This window comes from Cydia pomonella, chromosome 1 (assembly GCF_033807575.1).
Source record: "Cydia pomonella isolate Wapato2018A chromosome 1, ilCydPomo1, whole genome shotgun sequence".
Classification (NCBI taxonomy): Eukaryota; Metazoa; Arthropoda; class Insecta; order Lepidoptera; family Tortricidae; genus Cydia; species Cydia pomonella.
In genome coordinates, this window is record NC_084703.1 from 49,405,337 (window position 1) to 49,424,759 (window position 19,423).

General features: G+C 41.7%; 1 protein-coding gene across 1 annotated transcript in view; it reads left to right on the forward strand.

Annotated features, from left to right (window-relative positions):
- Positions 1 to 19,423, forward strand: part of LOC133529160 (nuclear pore complex protein Nup205) — a 77,731-nt gene that overhangs the window by 6,039 nt on the left and 52,269 nt on the right. Inside the window, exons 5-11 of the mRNA XM_061866810.1 lie at positions 1,676 to 1,819; positions 3,446 to 3,502; positions 8,673 to 8,754; positions 11,481 to 11,584; positions 12,334 to 12,458; positions 14,602 to 14,735; positions 18,041 to 18,177. Coding sequence (XP_061722794.1) covers positions 1,676 to 1,819; positions 3,446 to 3,502; positions 8,673 to 8,754; positions 11,481 to 11,584; positions 12,334 to 12,458; positions 14,602 to 14,735; positions 18,041 to 18,177 — 783 coding nt within the window. The remainder of the gene's footprint in view (positions 1 to 1,675; positions 1,820 to 3,445; positions 3,503 to 8,672; positions 8,755 to 11,480; positions 11,585 to 12,333; positions 12,459 to 14,601; positions 14,736 to 18,040; positions 18,178 to 19,423) is intronic.

Genomic DNA, 19,423 nt, shown 5'->3' on the forward strand with positions numbered 1-19,423 from the left:
AGAGACAGGGCCCGCGGCACCCCGGGCTGGCGCGGGGGCTGCTCGCCGTGCTGCTGTACTACGACGGGCGCCGCGCGCTGCTGCAGGCCCTCAAGGACACGCTCACCGCCCGGGACGGAGTCTGCTGGTGAGTAGACCGTGGAGCCGCTCGAGCTGCTCCACACCGCGCAGAGACAGGGCCCGCGGCACCCCGGGCTGGCGCGGGGGCTGCTCGCCGTGCTGCTGTACTACGACGGGCGCCGCGCGCTGCTGCAGGCCCTCAAGGACACGCTCACCGCCCGGGACGGAGTCTGCTGGTGAGTAGACCGTGGAGCCGCTCGAGCTGCTCCACACCGCGCAGAGACAGGGCCCGCGGCACCCCGGGCTGGCGCGGGGGCTGCTCGCCGTGCTGCTGTACTACGACGGGCGCCGCGCGCTGCTGCAGGCCCTCAAGGACACGCTCACCGCCCGGGACGGAGTCTGCTGGTGAGTAGACCGTGGAGCCGCTCGAGCTGCTCCACACCGCGCAGAGACAGGGCCCGCGGCACCCCGGGCTGGCACGGGGGCTGCTCGCCGTGCTGCTGTACTACGACGGGCGCCGCGCGCTGCTGCAGGCCCTCAAGGACACGCTCACCGCCCGGGACGGAGTCTGCTGGTGAGTAGACCGTGGAGCCGCTCGAGCTGCTCCACACCGCGCAGAGACAGGGCCCGCGGCACCCCGGGCTGGCGCGGGGGCTGCTCGCCGTGCTGCTGTACTACGACGGGCGCCGCGCGCTGCTGCAGGCCCTCAAGGACACGCTCACCGCCCGGGACGGAGTCTGCTGGTGAGTAGACCGTGGAGCCGCTCGAGCTGCTCCACACCGCGCAGAGACAGGGCCCGCGGCACCCCGGGCTGGCGCGGGGGCTGCTCGCCGTGCTGCTGTACTACGACGGGCGCCGCGCGCTGCTGCAGGCCCTCAAGGACACGCTCACCGCCCGGGACGGAGTCTGCTGGTGAGTAGACCGTGGAGCCGCTCGAGCTGCTCCACACCGCGCAGAGACAGGGCCCGCGGCACCCCGGGCTGGCGCGGGGGCTGCTCGCCGTGCTGCTGTACTACGACGGGCGCCGCGCGCTGCTGCAGGCCCTCAAGGACACGCTCACCGCCCGGGACGGAGTCTGCTGGTGAGTAGACCGTGGAGCCGCTCGAGCTGCTCCACACCGCGCAGAGACAGGGCCCGCGGCACCCCAGGCTGGCGCGGGGGCTGCTCGCCGTGCTGCTGTACTACGACGGGCGCCGCGCGCTGCTGCAGGCCCTCAAGGACACGCTCACCGCCCGGGACGGAGTCTGCTGGTGAGTAGACCGTGGAGCCGCTCGAGCTGCTCCACACCGCGCAGAGACAGGGCCCGCGGCACCCCGGGCTGGCGCGGGGGCTGCTCGCCGTGCTGCTGTACTACGACGGGCGCCGCGCGCTGCTGCAGGCCCTCAAGGACACGCTCACCGCCCGGGACGGAGTCTGCTGGTGAGTAGACCGTGGAGCCGCTCGAGCTGCTCCACACCGCGCAGAGACAGGGCCCGCGGCACCCCGGGCTGTGTGTGTGTTCTAATAATGTTCTAATAGTCTAATTATCTCATTGAATAATTATTTCATTTCATTTATTTAACATTGGGTCTTGACGTCACCTTGAAACTGTTAATAATGATCCTTTCCTCCTCAGGTCAATAAATGCGCGCGAGGATATAGTGAAATACGTGACCCGCTACGTGGACCAGCTGATCCGTGATGGACTGCTGGGCGGCGTGCTGGACTCGCTGCGCGGGTTCACGCTTGGCGGGCAACTAGAGCTCTTGCAGCAACACAGGTACAGTGACTTGACCAAGTAGACTAGCTGGTCCGTGATGGACTACTGGGCGACATGCTGGACTCACTGCGCGGGTTCACGCTGGGCGGTCAACTAGAGCTCTTGCAGCAACACAGGTACAGTGACATGACCAAGTAGACCAGCTGGTCCGTAATGGATTACAGGGCGACATGCTGGACTCACTGCGCGGGTTCACGCTGGGCGGGCAACTTGAGCTCTTGCAGCAACACAGTACACAGTACACTTGACCACGTAAACTCGTGGGTGCCTGTTAGACTGCTGGGCTGTGTGTTGGACTCACTGCGCGGGTTCACGCTGGGCGGGCAACTAGAGCTCTTGCAGCAACACAGGTACAGTGACATGACCAAGTAGACCAGCTGGTCCGTGATGGATTACAGGGCGACATGCTGGACTCACTGCGCGGGTTCACGCTGGGCGGGCAACTTGAGCTCTTGCAGCAACACAGTACACAGTACACTTGACCACGTAAACTCGTGGGTGCCTGTTAGACTGCTGGGCTGTGTGTTGGACTCACTGCGCGGGTTCACGCTGGGCGGGCAACTAGAGCTCTTGCAGCAACACAGGTACAGTGACATGACCAAGTAGACCAGCTGGTCCGTGATGGATTACAGGGCGACATGCTGGACTCACTGCGCGGGTTCACGCTGGGCGGGCTACTTGAGCTCTTGCAGCAACACAGTACACAGTACACTTGACCACGTAAACTCGTGGGTGCCTGTTAGACTGCTGGGCTGTGTGTTGGACTCACTGCGCGGGTTCACGCTGGGCGGGCAACTAGAGCTCTTGCAGCAACACAGGTACAGTGACATGACCAAGTAGACCAGCTGGTCCGTGATGGATTACAGGGCGACATGCTGGACCCACTGCGCGGGTTCACGCTGGGCGGGCAACTTGAGCTCTTGCAGCAACACAGTACACAGTACACTTGACCACGTAAACTCGTGGGTGCCTGTTAGACTGCTGGGCTGTGTGTTGGACTCACTGCGCAGGTTCACGCTGGGCGGTCAGCTAGAGCTCTTGCAGCAACGCAGGTACAATGCACTTGACCAAGTAGACTAGCTGGTCCATGATGGACTGCTGGGCGGCATGCTGGACTCTCTGCGCGGGTAACTGGGCTTCCTGCAGCAGCACAGGTACAAACAGTAATTGTACAGGGGCCGGATCGTTCCTAGGCCCTCCTTCTTCCTTTTCGCGGGCTAAAGGTGGGGGCTTGCGGGCCGTGACCTGGATACCCCTGACATAGATAATGGAGCACTGAGAACTCTGCGATATTCGAATAGTTTAACTTATCTGTACGAAACAGTTCATTTAATTTTCATTTTATTTCAAAGGGAATTTGAAATAGAGGTGTGTTATCAAAGAAAAATGTGTAGCGACTTAAATTTAATGCCATCTTACGACACATAATTAAAACCTTTTAGAACGCCATTTGAATTTGATTCTTATTTTTTTTTACTGATATATGTACAATTTGTTAAATATCAAAAATTGGCGTGGCAAATTAAACTCGACTATAAATGCGATACTTTATTTTTTGATAATGAAATGTTTAATTATAAATATATTTTTATAAATTCATTAAATATAATTATACAATTTTCACAGGGCACTGCCGCCGCGCGAGCACCACGCCAAGCTCGCGAGATCCATAGAGGGCACCAGGTAAGTGTTTTTATTTTATTTTATTTTATTAGTGAAAAACTTGCAGGCTTACAGGTGATCCCAAAACGCTCACAAGATAATACAATACAATGTCAATGTAAATAAATTAAATAACACAATTATACAATGTAAAATTAAATAACGTTAAATTACAATTAGATAAATATGAAGTTCAATTTTTTTTTAACCTACTTGTGTCAAGTTACAATTAAATCTAATTATGTCAAATTAGGGTTAGGTAATATTAAGAGTCCTTATTCCTACAGACGAGCGTATTTTGTAAAATGCTTCCTTTTTCATTCAAGATTACGACGTAACTATTAGTATTTATTCAAAAACTGGTAACGTACTTAAATAATCGTTTCCTAAACTAGCGGCTCCAACAGTTCAAATTTTCATTTTCTCTTTTAAACCTCTTTTTTAATGAGTTTTTTTGGGAGTCTTTTCCAAAATTTGCAGTGAGATGTGGCGTTTCGGTTCTCAATTTTGCTGTAAACAAGAATCATTTGGTACATGAATGACTACAGTTTGATTCAACATATCTCGTACGAGGGGCTGGAATGATTAACAATCGAAGATTCATTTGAAAAATCTGATAAAATACCTTCCGAGTTTTCTTCATTTTTTTGGCGAAAACAGGGTTTTATTATATTTTTTTCCGCAAATTGTACGCATATTTTGCTTTAAAAATAATATTATAGCAAACTGTAACTTTATGTTAACCTAAAAAAAAAAAAATCGTAACTATGGGACCTACATTGCCGTAAATTTATATTTTTTTAAAACACGTATAAATCACGCAGCAGCGACGCCCCGCTCTCAGTCCGCGCGGAGCGCGCTTAGACGACGGACCTGTGCTCGATTGTCAGGCATTCGTTGCGATCGTAATCAGCTACGGAGTTCCGAGAAGTGCTATATACTGCGATTAGAAAATCTTAATAAAAGTTCATTTTTTACACTATGCTTAACAGACTCTCGCTTATTGATGGATTTTCAGTGGTCCTTTTTTTTATACTACGTCGGTGGCAAACAAGCTTACGGCCCGCCTGATGGTAAGCAGTATCCGTAGCCTATGTACGCCTGCAACTCCAGAGGAGTTACATGCGCGTTGCCGACTCTAACCCCCTCCCGCCCCTCGTTGAGCTCTGGCAACCTTACTCACCGGCAGGAACACAACACTATGAGTAGGGTCTAGTGTTATTTGGCTGCGATTTTCTGAAAAACGCATTTTTACTTGAAATTACGTTAGGGTTTGCATTTGCATTATTATTTTTGACCCGGATGAAGTCCAAGTTCTCATGATGGAGTCAGGAGTTGGTCACCAGAACTCCTAATCTACTCATTATAATCCCATCGTGTTTGGGCTCAAAAGATTTGCCCTGACGAACACCATCGATCTAGATGAGGTCCAGGGTCTCATGATGGAGTCAGGAGTTGGTCACCAGGACTCTTTATCTACTTATCATAACGCCATCGTGTTTGGGCTCAATAGATTTGCCCTGACGAGCACCATCAATCTAGATAAAGTCCAGGGTCTCATGATGGAGTCAGGAGTTGGTCACTAGAACTCCTAATCTACTCATTATAATTCCATCGTGTTTTGGCTCAAAAGATTTGCCCTGACGAGCACCATAGATCTAGATGAGGCCCAGGGTCTCATGATGGAGTCAGGAGTTGGTCACCAGAACTCCTAATCTACTCATCATAACTCCATCGTGTTTGGGCTCAATAGATTTGCCCTGACGAACACCATCGACCTAGATGAGGTCCAGGGTCTCATGATGGAGTCAGGAGTTGGTCACCAGAACTCCTAATCTACTGATCATAACTCCATCGTGTTTGGGCTCAATAGATTTGCCCTGATGAACACCATCGATCTAGATGAGGTCCAGGGTCTCATGATGGAGTCAGGAGTTGGTCACCAGAACTCCTAAACTACTCATCATAACCTCATCGTGTTTGGGCTCAATAGATTTGCCCTGACGAGCATCATCAATCTAGATAAAGTCCAGGGTCTCATGATGGAGTCAGGAGTTGGTCACTAGAACTCCTAATCTACTCATTATAATTCCAACGTGTTTGGGCTCATGAGATTTGCCATGACGAGCACCATCGACCTAGATGAGGTCCAGGGTCTCATGATGGAGTCAGGAGTTGGTCACCAGAACTCCTAATCTACTCATCATAACTCCATCGTGTTTGGGCTCAATAGAGTTGCCCTGACGAGCACCATCAATCTAGATCAGGTCCAGGGTCTCATGATGGACTCAGGAGTTGGTCACCAGAACTCCTAGTCTATTCATCATAACTCCATCGTGTTTGGGCTCAAAAGATTTGCCCTGACGAGTACAATCGATCTAGATTAAGTCGAGGGTCTCATGATGGACTCAGGAGTTGGTCACCAGAACTCCTAATCTATTCATCATAATGGTAATTTGATGGTGCTTGTCGGGGTAAATCTATTGAGCCCAAACACCATGGAGTTATGATAAATAGATTACGAGTTCTGGTGACCAACTCCTGACTCCATCATGAGACCCTGGACTTCATCTAGATCGATGGTACTCGTCAGGGCAAATCTTTTGAGCCCAAACACGATGGAATTATAATGAGTAGATTAGGAGTTCTAGTGACCAACTCCTGACTCCATCATGAGACCCTGAACATCATCTAGATTGATGGTGCTCGTGAGGGCAAATCTATTGAACCCAAACACGATGGAATTATAATGAGTAGATTAGGAGTTCTGGTGACCAACTTCTGACTCCATCATGAGACCCTGGACTTCATCTAGATCGATGGTACTCGTCAGGGCAAATCTTTTGAGCCCAAACACGATGGAATTATAATGAGTAGATTAGGAGTTCTAGTGACCTACTCCTGACTCCATCATGAGACCCTGGACTTCATCTAGATTGATGGTGCTCATCAGGGTAAATCTATTGAGCCCAAACTCGATGGAGTTATGATGAGTAGATTAGGAGTTCTGGGGAGTTCTGGTGACCAACTCCTGACTCCGTCATGAGACCCTGGACCTCATCTAGATCGATGGTGTTCGTCAGGGCAAATCTTTTGAGCCCAAGCACGATGGAATTATAATGAGTAGATTAGGAGTTCTGGTGACCAACTCCTGACTCCATCATAAGAACCTGGATGGACTTCATTCGGGTCATAAATAATAATACAAACCCTAACGTGATTTCAAATAACACTGAAACTCTATAGCACTAATGTGCGCAAACGATTGGCATCTTGACTAGGCAGCATGGGTGCGTAGCCACCATGCCAATCGATACGACAACGAAACACTATCTGTCTCTCTCTCGTACTAATATGCACAAACGATTGGCATCTTGGCTGGGCAGCATGGGTGCGTAGCCAACATGCCAAACGTTTACGATACGACAAGGAAACACTATCTGTCTCTCTATCGCACTAATATGCGCAATCGATTGGCTTCTTGGCTAGGTATCATGGGTGCGTAGCCAACATGCCAATCGTTTACGATACGACAACGAAACACTACTGTCTCTCTATCGCACTAATATACGCAAACGATTGGTATTTTGGCTAGGCACCAAGCAAGTGTGTGGCCAACATGCCAATCGTTTACGATACGACAACGAAACACTATCTGTCTCTCTATCGCACTAATATACTTTATTTATACCTGCAGTCATTTACTAACTTCTTCATTTTCCATTGGTGTGAAAGAGACAGAATAAAGAGCAAGGGTTATAGTACACTCTGTAGTCTGTACACTTAGTAGTAGTGTACATAAAAAAAACTACTGTGCATATAAAATAAAATAAAGAGTGCCCATATGATATCATATAACACTAAAATTAATGTTGCTTGAAATTATATTGAAAACTATCAAGATTATTCTAGTCTGCATTGAAACGCGCGTCGCGTTGCCGGCGCTCGCGTACCGAGCGCCAACGCCATCTATCGAGCGTTATTTCGTGAAATCGGAGAACGCTCCAAGGATTAAGGGCTCTTAACACTAAATTACAAATAAGTTAAAAAGTGTTGGTCACTGGGCAAAATTATTAGCTTAACAATCCTGCATACATGTTTGCTGGGACGTTAAGTTATGACGACCGGTCTGGCCTAGTGGATAGTGACCTTGCCTATGAAGCCGGTGGTCCTGGTTTCGAGTCCCGGTAAGGGAATTTGTTTGATGAGCACAGATATTTGTTCCCGAGTCATGATTTCTATGTATTTAAGTATTTGTATATTATATATCGTGGTCTGAGTACCCACAACACAAGCCTTCTTGGCTTACCGTGGGACTTAGTCAATTTGTGTAAGAATATCCCTGTAATATACGTCTTTTCTCAGATTCGCGAAAATATTGTCTTCCCGAGGGCTTACCGACATTTTTTTTTCTCGAAAAACGATCAACTATTGGGTTGTTTCTACTCATAATCCCGAGAACAAGCGAATTAAAAAAATATATATGGACCGTCATCCGTCATCGAAATTACTTTTCCAAAAAAGTATATTGGTACACATTTTTTTGAGAAATTATTTTTTTAGGGTTCCGTACCTCGAATGGAAAAAACGGAACCCTTATAGGATCACTTTGTTGCCCGTCCGTCCATCTGTCTGTCTGTCTGTCAAGACCCTCTTTCTCAGGAACGCGTGGAGGTATCAAGCTGGAATTTATATCAAATACTCAGGTCTACTGTCCCTTGGAGCTGTGAAAAAATCAATTTTCTAAGCCAACGCAATCAAAAGATACAGCCGTTTATGCCGCAAATTTCCGCAAATGTTCGACACTCGCAAGGGAATCAAAACCTACAGGGTACTTCCAGTGAACTCAGAATCTTGAAATTTGGTACGAAGCAACGTCTTGTACAGTCAAGTGTAAAAACATGGGTGTACACATCTTACTCAAAAATATGTCCCATAGCATCTTATTCCAATGTAATAAGAGCGTAGTACCATATTTATGAGACGATTCTCTCAATACATATTTTTGCAGCTGACTGTAGCACACATAAAGGAAAAATTGCGAAGACCGTGAATTTTTAGTGACATATAATAATATATACCTACACGTACAGAACCCTCGGTACGCGAGTCCGAATCGCACTTGGCCGGTTTTTTTTTATCTTATAGTATTTAATATTGTTCGAGATCTAATATATAGTGTGTTATACAGAAAACTGCTCGCCGGAGTGGTATTCGCCGCCTCGGCTCAGCGCGGGCTCGAACGAGAGACGCTACTGCGGCTGATCAACGAGGTACGTGACACTGTCCAACTTCTACGTAGAATTACCAATTGGCTACTTGACAGCTTTTTAGGGTTCCGTAGCCAAATGGCAAAAAACGGAACCCTTATAGATTCGTCATGTCCGTCTGTCTGTCCGTTTATGTCACAGCCACTTTTTTCAGAAATTATAAGAGCTATACTGTTCAAACTTGGCAAGAAGATGTATTCTATGAACCGCATTAAGATTTTTACATAAAAATAGAAAAAATAACAATAAATTTTGGGGGTTCCCCATACTTAGAACTGAAACTCAAAAAAATCTTTTTTCATCAAACCCATACGTGTGGGGTATCTGGGTAGGTCTTCAAAAATGATATTGAGGTTTCTAATATTTTTTTTTTCTAAACTGAATAGTTTGCGCGAGAGACACTTCCAAAGTGGTAAAATGTGTGTCCCGTCCCCCCTGTAACTTCTAAAGTAACAGAATGAAAAAAAAAAAAAAAAAAAGATATACTCGTACAATACCATGCAAACTTTCACCGAAAATTGGTTTGCACCAGATCTAGTAAGTAGTTTTTTTTAATACGTCATAAATGGCAAGGAACCCTTCATGGGCGAGTCCGACTCGCACTTGGCCGCTTTTTGTAAATAATGTCAATCGATCTTGATTTTCCTGAGGATCAAATGTCTATATGAGACTCATGGCATTTAAGCAACACAAAGGTCAGAAATGAGAGTTAAAGTCTGACGCTCGCACTCGACGATTTAAACGCCTCTAACAAAATGATATTGTAATGTGAAGTCACATTACATTAGCCTGTGCTATATGTATGCTATATTGCGTTTATGTATAAAAAGTGCCCGTGAGCATTGCGAGACATTTTAACTAAGCATTCCTGGTAATATTTAGAAAATAAATGTCATATAAAATTTTCTGGATTAGGCCTAGTTTCAGAGATAATTAAATGTTTTTCGAAATCATTCTTTCGCCATAAGTCGGTACAAAACACATTTTTGACTGCGGTATTGCCACTTTGAGGTCTAGTCTGGACATACCTATTGATTGACATCGAAAAATTTAAAAAATGTCTTCGAGAGCCTAACTTTTTAGTTAATTTTAGGTTATGTGTTTATCAATAAAAATTACGTTGTATGTACAGGTTGTTCAAAAAAAGTGAAAAAAAAAACAAAGTTTTTTTTTTGTTGAATTTCACAAAAAGTCATATAATATTTTTTGCTTCTGTTGCCATCAGGAATGCATCGTTAAAATCTCTCGCAATGCTCACGGGCACCTTGTATAGTTAATTTATTTTTCAATATAAATAAAAATAGATTTAAAAATAAAATTTTAATTAATTTTAGTAAATAGATTTTAAGTATGGCTCATGATTTCATTTTCTTTATGCTGTTAGTATGTATGTTAACATTACGTACTTAATAATGAACCTCCAGGTCTATGATTCTTAAGTATGTTAAGTACTCTACACTGTACTTCAAATTCATTTGTATATGTGACTGTTTGTGTTCTAAATAAATAAAAAAAAAAATGTTTTTTTCTACTTTTCGATTCGAAATAACAAAATAATCGTAAATGCCAAGTACATCATATGTTAGGCGGATTTGTATACAAATACAAATAATTTTATTGAAACCAGTATAAGTACAGTGTTAGCACTTAAAGACTAAGGATTAAGGATAAGGAAAAGTTTACAAATGCCTGAACTAGGAGTTCCTGTGTTTCAGGCAGAATAGGACCATATTAATTAATTTGTAATTAATACAATTTCAAGTAGTACTGTTATGTATTAACCACGTGCCCCTCCCCTTGATCGACATCAACTTCTCCACATTCTACTAAGATGCTACTATTGGGACAGTTTTGCTCCTAAGTGTATACTCATATAATTTTTTCCTTCTTTTAGCCCCAGGAATGCGTGGTTAAATTCTTTCGGGTTAAATTGTGTATATAATGCTAAATTATTTTGCGATCTACGCTTGGCAATCAAAGAGCTGATAAATTGTATTTTAGAAGGAATGGGGTATTTATTTACAATAACAATATACATAATGGATATATACAGATGATTACTATAGCTAGCTTATATCTAAAATAGGCCCTTGAGGCATTGTGCCAAGGATGCTGGCGGCATTTCCTCGTTGTATCGCAATACTGATACGTTGTGCGAGGAAGCCGCCAGCTCTTCGGTCACCAGTTAAATTTATATTTAATTGTAAAGATTTCTACCTATATGACTAGCCACTAGTACAATCTGCCACATATTATTCGAATTTCATCGCGATGCAATCCCACGAGATAAGATACAGATCGTCACTACACAAACACACAGACACACACGGTTCGTTCTATTTAATTAACATCCACGTCCTTATTTTTTCTCGAAACAACTTGTGCGCGCTGGGACCCCATGGAGCTAGAGTTTCAAAGGAATTAGTAAAATATAAACTTCGAACTTTGAGACCTCAATGAGGGCGCTAATGAACTAAGTGTTTCCGAACCTTAGGGTCTATTTTAATGGCTTCTATGTATTTTCATTTTCAATTGTGTTTTTGTTTTTTTCTCACTTTGTACGCATGTGCGTCAGTGTTAGCATTTTTTTTATATACTTTGTAATTACTTGTGAGTTCCTGTAATTGGCTCTCTGTATTAATCTTGTTGTCCTATTGTAAGTTTAAAGCGGTTAGTTCTCCTGAACATAAATAAATAAATAAATAAATATACGTTGTGACATATTTTAGCAAACGACGTCGCCGTCCCAAGGGCCGACGGGCGCGCTGGACGAAGTATCGCTCGCGCTGCAGATGGCGCTGCTGTACGCCTTGGATCTCTCTGTTCTACACAGGTGAGATATATTGTAACAATCTACCCACTGGAGGCGTAGATGGCGCTGCTGTTTTTTTTTCTAGTTCATTTTGTACAGGAATAACTTATCAAAATTTTTGTTTTTCACAAAACAGGGCATATAGCATACACAAATTATTCTTAGTACTCGTAGTTACCATTTTTATTCCTGTTGCGTACGAGTATAAAATTACTGTAATAGAGAGGTAAAGTCTAAGAAAAAAAACGTGCCACTTATTTCGACATCCAAAACAGATGGCGCTGTACTGCGCCATATGTTTTGCGGTCAAACGTCAATATTTTTTTTTTATAAATATATAAATTATAGGAAATTATTACACGAATTGACTAAGTCCCACAGTAAGCTCAATAAGGCTTGTGTTGAGGGTACTTAGACAAAGATATATATAATATATAAATATTTATAAATACTTAAATACATAGAAAACACCCATGACTCAGGAACAAATATCCATGCTCATCACACGAATACATGCCCTTACCAGGATTTGAACCCGGGACCATCAGCTTAGTAGGCAGGGTCACTACCCACTAGGCCAAACCGGTCGTCGAAATGACAATTAGAGTTACCGCAAAATGTATGGAGCTGTACAGCGCCATCTGGTTTACCTGTCATATTCGAAGCACGAAATTGTCTTAGATTTTACGCATCTTACTCAACCAATATATCTTTGAAGAAGTGTAAACGCATTGTAATAAGAGTTTCATTAAATAAATGATTGCATCTAGACGCGAAGACGGCGAGGAGCTGGCGAAGAAGCTGCCCCTCATCCAGGATCCGGAGCTGATCGGCATCCTCATAGACGAGCTGCTGCCCAGCCGGCCGCCCAGCAAGGAGCACAAGTCCAAAGCAGGTCAGCACCTTTCAGACTGTTATTATACAATTAGCTGGCGAAGAAGCTCCCCCTCATCCAGGACCAACTTCAACATTTATTCAGAAAATAAGCCACAAGGGCACTTTTATACGTTAACATGGAATTTACATATAAACAAAAACATCAATAATAGGGTTGTTTCCATCTACAAATCTTAGGGCAGAATTGTATCCCAATAAATTCTTTTGGATTATAAGAACATGTTAAACTACTTTTAGGGGACCTGTAATGACCATATTTTTGTAAATATTGAATTTAAAATATCTTTTGGCACACGTCACGTGACCAAACTCGAAACGTCATTGAAGATTGTGATGACGTCACAACTCTCGGATTGACACTGTTGACAGTTAGGCGATAAACAACAAATGACAAATGTCAGTTGACAGTTCGTATCTTCTACTTATGTATGTAGTTATGTGTGAAACCGTAAACTGTGACGTCACACAATTTTCAAAGAGCGTTTTGGGCGCGAAAGCATCTGTCAAAATATATTTTGTTAATTTAACATATTTAAAGCCGTTTTTAGTATAAAAGTTGAATTTTAGGGCAACTTTTAGTTAATATAGAACGTAATACAAGCGTTTCAAAAAATTGGAAACAACCCTATTATAAAATATATGAATAATACTACTGGATCTATTCTACATGACATTAAATCTCTCCAAGGGGCCTCTACGTGTTGGATCTATATCCCCACGCAAGCCTATCAAAAGACCGGGATTTATAGGCCCGTGAAATCCAAGGAGATACTACTGGAAATATTAATGCAAACTATAAATTTTGGACACGAGGGTGATAATTCGATTGAATTGAATTAAAGACCCGAGTTGGCAATATTCTTACCACCGGAGTTACACACAATGTTTTTCATCACACTTGCGAAGAAAAAAACTAAATTTTAAACGAAATAATTCTTAAATACGGTGACATATCAAATATTCGTCTGCCATTTTGTAATTTCTTCACAGGTTAGCATCGAGGGCACAGACCTTTTCGGCATTCAGCCACCATTGAAAATTATGTAAATAGTATTTTATGCAACAGTTGTATAAGAAGGGTCAAAAAAGGCGAGTGGCGTGAGTTACTACGCTGGTGGCCTAGCGGTAAGAGCGTGCGACTTGCAATCCGGAGGTCGCGGGTTCAAACCCCGGCTAGTACCAATGAGTTTTTGGAACTTATGTACGAAACATCATTTGATATTTACCAGTCGCTTTTCGGTGAAGGAAAACATCGTGAGGAAACCGGACTAATCCCAACAAGGCCTAGTTTACCCTCTGGGTTGGAAGGTCAGATGGCAGACACTTTCAAAATTCAAAAATTTATTCTGCAAGTAGGCCTCAAGGGCTCTTTTACAAGTCAATACAACATTTATAGTAACATCATATAGTGACATGAAAAATACATAACAACATTTACATACAACAGCCAATACCTGGGTAAACATTACATTATAATAATCTTAAAATAAATAATTACTACAATACCATAGAGATGTATAGTCTCTATGGTTAAAAACTCATTAAATCTGGAGATGTAAAAGGTCCCCAATGTCAGAGTACGAATACTAATAAAATTAAAACAAACTTTCGTAAAACAAGTGCCTACTCTAAATCTTGGGAGTAGTTATCAAGCGGACCCCAGGCTCCGATGAGCCGTGGCAAAATGCCTGGACAACGCGAGGAAGACGAAGAGTACAAATACTTTAAAAAAATTTTTTTTTGCTATATTTACTTAAATTCTTTTAACGTTTTTTACTTCTTTTGGCCTCAGAAAAAATCTTTCGGTTTTCTCATGATACGCCGTGTATAGGTTATAAAAAAAAAAAAAAAATTGTTTATTTCAGACATGTGTCCATATAAGTATTAGTAAAACTTAAACTTACTGAGCAACGTTTACTATAGGACCAAGCACGAAAACGCAAAAAAAATTGTCTGTTTCATACATTTTGTCTGTCTGACCTTGACATTTTCTATTACAAAATTTTTTTGGAGTAGTCAAGCGGACCCCAGGCTCCGATGAGCCGTGGCAAAATGCCGGGACAACAAGAAGACCTAAAAATACATAGTATAGTTGAGGCGGTGTGTGGCAGTGTCGTAACTGAATTCGTGTCCAGGGCAAGGCGCCCGCGCGCTGTGCCAGCTGTCCTTGGGGCTGGCGCTGGCCGCGCTGCGCCGCGCGCCGCAGTCGCTCTCCCTCTCGCGCGACCAGTCGCACCGGGACGAGGAGCTAGTCGACGCCGCCACTGACAATAAGGTAACTTTCCATTTTAATATAAATAATAAATAAATATTATAGGACATTATTACACAAATTGACTAAGTCCCACAGTAAGCTCAATAAGGCTTGTGTTGAGGGTACTTAGACAACGTTATATATAATATATAAATATTTATAAATACTTAGCTTCAAAGTTGCGGTATGGTATTATCTTTTGGGGAAATTCCACAAATAGAGAATTAATTTTTAAGGCACAAAAGATGTGCATTAGAGCAATGTGTGGCCTCAAAACACTCGACAGTTGCGTACCATATTTCAAAGACTTAAGAATTTTGACGGTGCCCTCGCTTTTCATTTTTGAAGTGATAATATTTGTAAAAAACAATACAGGCTTGTTCAAAAAGCATCTTGATATTTCTCACAGAAATCTGCGACCTAAGCATATACACTATCTTTGCACAATTCCTGCAAAAACATCATTGTTGCGAAAAAGTGTGTATTACTTGGCCAGTAAAATATACACCGTGTTTTTATTGAATTTCGTTAACTTCGGGGTTTCGGTAAGTACGTTTAAGGAAACTAAATGGCATAGTTAATTTTTATTTTTATAAAAAGTAACTAAATGTTGCATATAGCGTTGTTGTAAACACAGGCATTACATTTAACTCAACCAAACAATTGAAAACTGTGACATATCAATGTCATTTCGAACGTCGATCGTCCGAGATAGTACTTACGTTTAGTAGCAAATGTATGAACTCGCACTAAACACTAATCAATAAGTAAACAGGCCCTAAGGCAAGTGTACACGCTCGTAAGGGCCTTATAAGATAAAAATTAATGATTGATTATCTCCGAAATGGAGTTAATTAGAATATCGGTGTCTTTGAGAAAGTTACTTAATTTAAGCTCAGGAATGCACCCTCGAAATTAACGCAAATCAAAAAAAACACGGTGTATAATAAATTGCCGATTACCTTTAAGTCACTAAATATATTAGAATTAAAAACGAAGCTAATGACATTATTAATTCATAAATGTTATTATTCCATTGCTGATTATTTGAATGATGACTTAGAATGATATGTATACAACAATTTGTTTTTATTTATTTATTATTTAATAGACATCTAATGGACATAATATTTATGAATTATATGTAATGATACAAATTTATATTTTATATTTGGACAATTTCAATTCTTATAAACTACCTATGTACCTGATATTCATTATTGAATTGTCATAGCTGTAAGTAGGATTTCATAATTACTCGTACTCTGTGAGCATGATAGCTTTGTTTCTAGTATTAAGTTTAATGTTTTTGTACGCCGTTTGGCAAAATATAGTGAAACTGTACATATATAAACTGACCACCAATGTAACTCTACCTATATTTACAAATAAAACACTTACTTACTTACTTAAATACATAGAAAACACCCATGACTCAGGAACAAATACCCATGCTCATCACACGAATAAATGCTCTTACCAGGATTTGAACCCGGGACCATCAGCTTCGTAGGCAGGGTCACTACCCACTAGGCCAAACCGGTCGTCTACTATGCGAATATACTATGCGATACTATTTGTTATTGATGCTAGGGTATTTTTTATGCAATAGTATTTTATACAAACTTGATAAAATATAGGGTTTTTCAGTCGACTAACGTGCTTAGCGAAGCCTGCTGAGCTGCCTAAGTAAGGTACGAAATTGATTTTTTTTATTATAGCACTATTCTATACAATACATTTTCTACGAGTCCTCTAAAATAATTCTTGATTTAGTATAAACTCTAGAGAATTTATGAAAATTGATAAAATGTAGTACAAAAGACGATTTAGTCCCGCCCCGCGCCCTCTTAGTCTTTTCTATGGGAGCGCGGCGGCACGTGATTGGTGAATTTTTTAAAAAATAACTAAAGTGTATCGAAATGAATATTAGAGTTGAGTGGGCACATACATGAAAAGTACGCAATTATGGTTTGGCTTATGAAATCTTAATTCAACCAGTACAGCCTATGAGATAAGTACAAAATTATTTTTTTAGGTTTTACTCAGTTTTAGTCACTATGTGTGTCGGTTTATCCTTCCTATGTGTATGTTATATTATATGTATAGTTTAAGTTTACATATAAATTATATACACCGTGTTTTTTTCCCGTTAATTTCAAGGGTTCCTGGGCTTAAATTAAGTACTTAAATTAACTGCTTTCTCAAAGACACCGGTATTCTAATTGCATAACTCCATTTCGGAGATAATCAAAATTTTATTTTTATCCGTTGAGGCCCTTACGAGCGTGTACACTTTCCTTACGGCCTTGTTACATATTGATTAGTGTTTAGTACGACTTGATACATTTGCTACTAAACGTACATACTATCTCGGACGATCGATGTTCGAAATGACATTGATATGTCACAGTTTTCATTTGTTCGGTTAAATGTAATGCCTGTGTAACAACAATAGAAACGAATAGAATAGAAAGTTCTTTATTATTTATCATTTTTGTTACATATAAATATGTCCGCAAAAAGGCGGCGTGTCCTTAATGTAATATGTCTTTTAAGATCTATACATTTAGTTTATGTCGTGTAGCCAATTTATGGCTCACAGGCAACCTACGTTAGTAATGTTATTACGCTTTTTTTTTGTTTCATTATTTGTTATTCGAATTTTTATTTTAAAACATGTTCCCCTGAGGGTAGACTCCTTTTACTCACGTATTACAACAACGCTATATGCAACATTTAATTACTTTTTGTATTAAAAAAAATTAACTATGCCACGTAATTTCGTTAAACTTACCAATACCTCGAAGTTAACGGAATTCAATAAAACACGGTGTATATATTTTTTGTATTTATATTTTTACATGACTTTTTACCTCCATTGTGGAACACTAAGCAATTTTACAATGTTTTTTTTTAATACTACGTCAGTGGCAAACAAGCATACGGCCCGCCTGATGGTAAGCAGTATCCGTAGCCTATGTACGCCTGCAACTCCAGAGGAGTTACATGCGCGTTGCCGACCCTAACCCCCTCCCACCCTCGTTGAGCTCTGGCAACCTTACTCACCGGCAGGAACACAACACTATGAGTAGAGTCTAGTGTTATTTGGCTGAGATTTTCTGTAAGGTGGAGGTACTTCCCCAGTTGGGCTCTGCTCTAGATCTGGAATGACATCCGCTGTGCTGTGCCCTACCACCAGAGCGAGATGACATTCACAATGCCCATACCTCTCTTGTGGACGTAGTTTAAGGACATACCCGGGTCCATGTATAAACAATTCGCAAAAGGTTAAACTCCATCACATCGAATATACTGTTTCCCAGGTTTTCGAGTATCTGGACGAGGCCATACTGTCCACGGATCTCGTGATGAAAGAGGAGTACTATCAGCGCAGAATACACGTTCTCATCACCGACTTCATCGTGCTGATGCACTCCAAGCTGGTCGAGATGAGGGTCAAGTAAGTGTCTTATTTTTCTCACTTTATGTATGTATGTAAATAATAAATAAATAAATAAATTATAGGACATTATTACACAAATTGACTAAGTCCCACGGTAAGCTCAATAAGGCTTGTGTTGAGGGTACTTAGACAATGATATATATAATATATAAATATTTATAAATACTTAAATACATAGAAAACATCCATGACTCAGGAACAAATATTCGTGCTCAACACACGAATAAATGCCCTTACCAGGATTTGAACCCGGGACCTTCAGCTTCGTAGGCAGGGTCACTACCCACTAGGCCATACTGGTCGTCAAAATGTATGTATGTATGTATATACTTTATTTTACATAGAAATAAAAACACGAAAAACACAGTTACAGAGTAAATTAAATACAACAAAGGCGAACTTATCCCTGTATGGGATCTCTTCCAGTTAACCTTTGAGGAAATGAGTGAAACAGAAGTAACGGTGAATGAATGACAAACACAAACAAAAGTGTACAATCACTGAAATTAATGATATGCACGTTTTGAATACACATTGATACAAATATACATAGATAGAAAAATAACCATAAAATAATGCATACATATATATATGTACATATAAAAAAATAAAAAAAATAAAAATTGTTATTGTAGCGAAAATGAAAAGGGGTCTCCATTCTTGAATTCAATTCTTTATTTGTTCATCAAAGGTACATAAAGCCCGACCAGAAATATATGATCATTGTCAGGAGGGCGCTGTTATTCTCATGTATAGATTGACAGTTCAGTTTAGTGTGAAAAATTTAGTTCCAATGAAATTCCGCAATATGGCGCGTGATCATATATTGCTGGTCAGGCTTTAAATAGATGTAACTAAGTATTCTAAGGAACAGCTATGATGAGCTACGAAACAACTTCTAATTATCTAACTATACTAGTAGCTCTGTGAGCTGTAGACCTCGCGAGCATAGCTGATGGCTCCTCTACACGATGGCCCAGCGTAGGCAAGTCCTAGGGGCGCATTTATGCGTTAGAGCAGCGGTTCCTAACTTGGGGGTAATTACCCCCGTAGTGGTAAATCTGGTCTTTTACGGAGGTAATAAGCTCAATTAAATATAACAGAAATTAGACCTGTAAGAAAGAATATTGATATTTATTGGGAGTAGGGGTAAAATCGGGTTCCCTAGTTAGTCATAGGGGTGGTAGAACTGACAAGGTTAGGAACCACTGCGTTAGAGGGAGCAAGTGATATTGCTATCTCA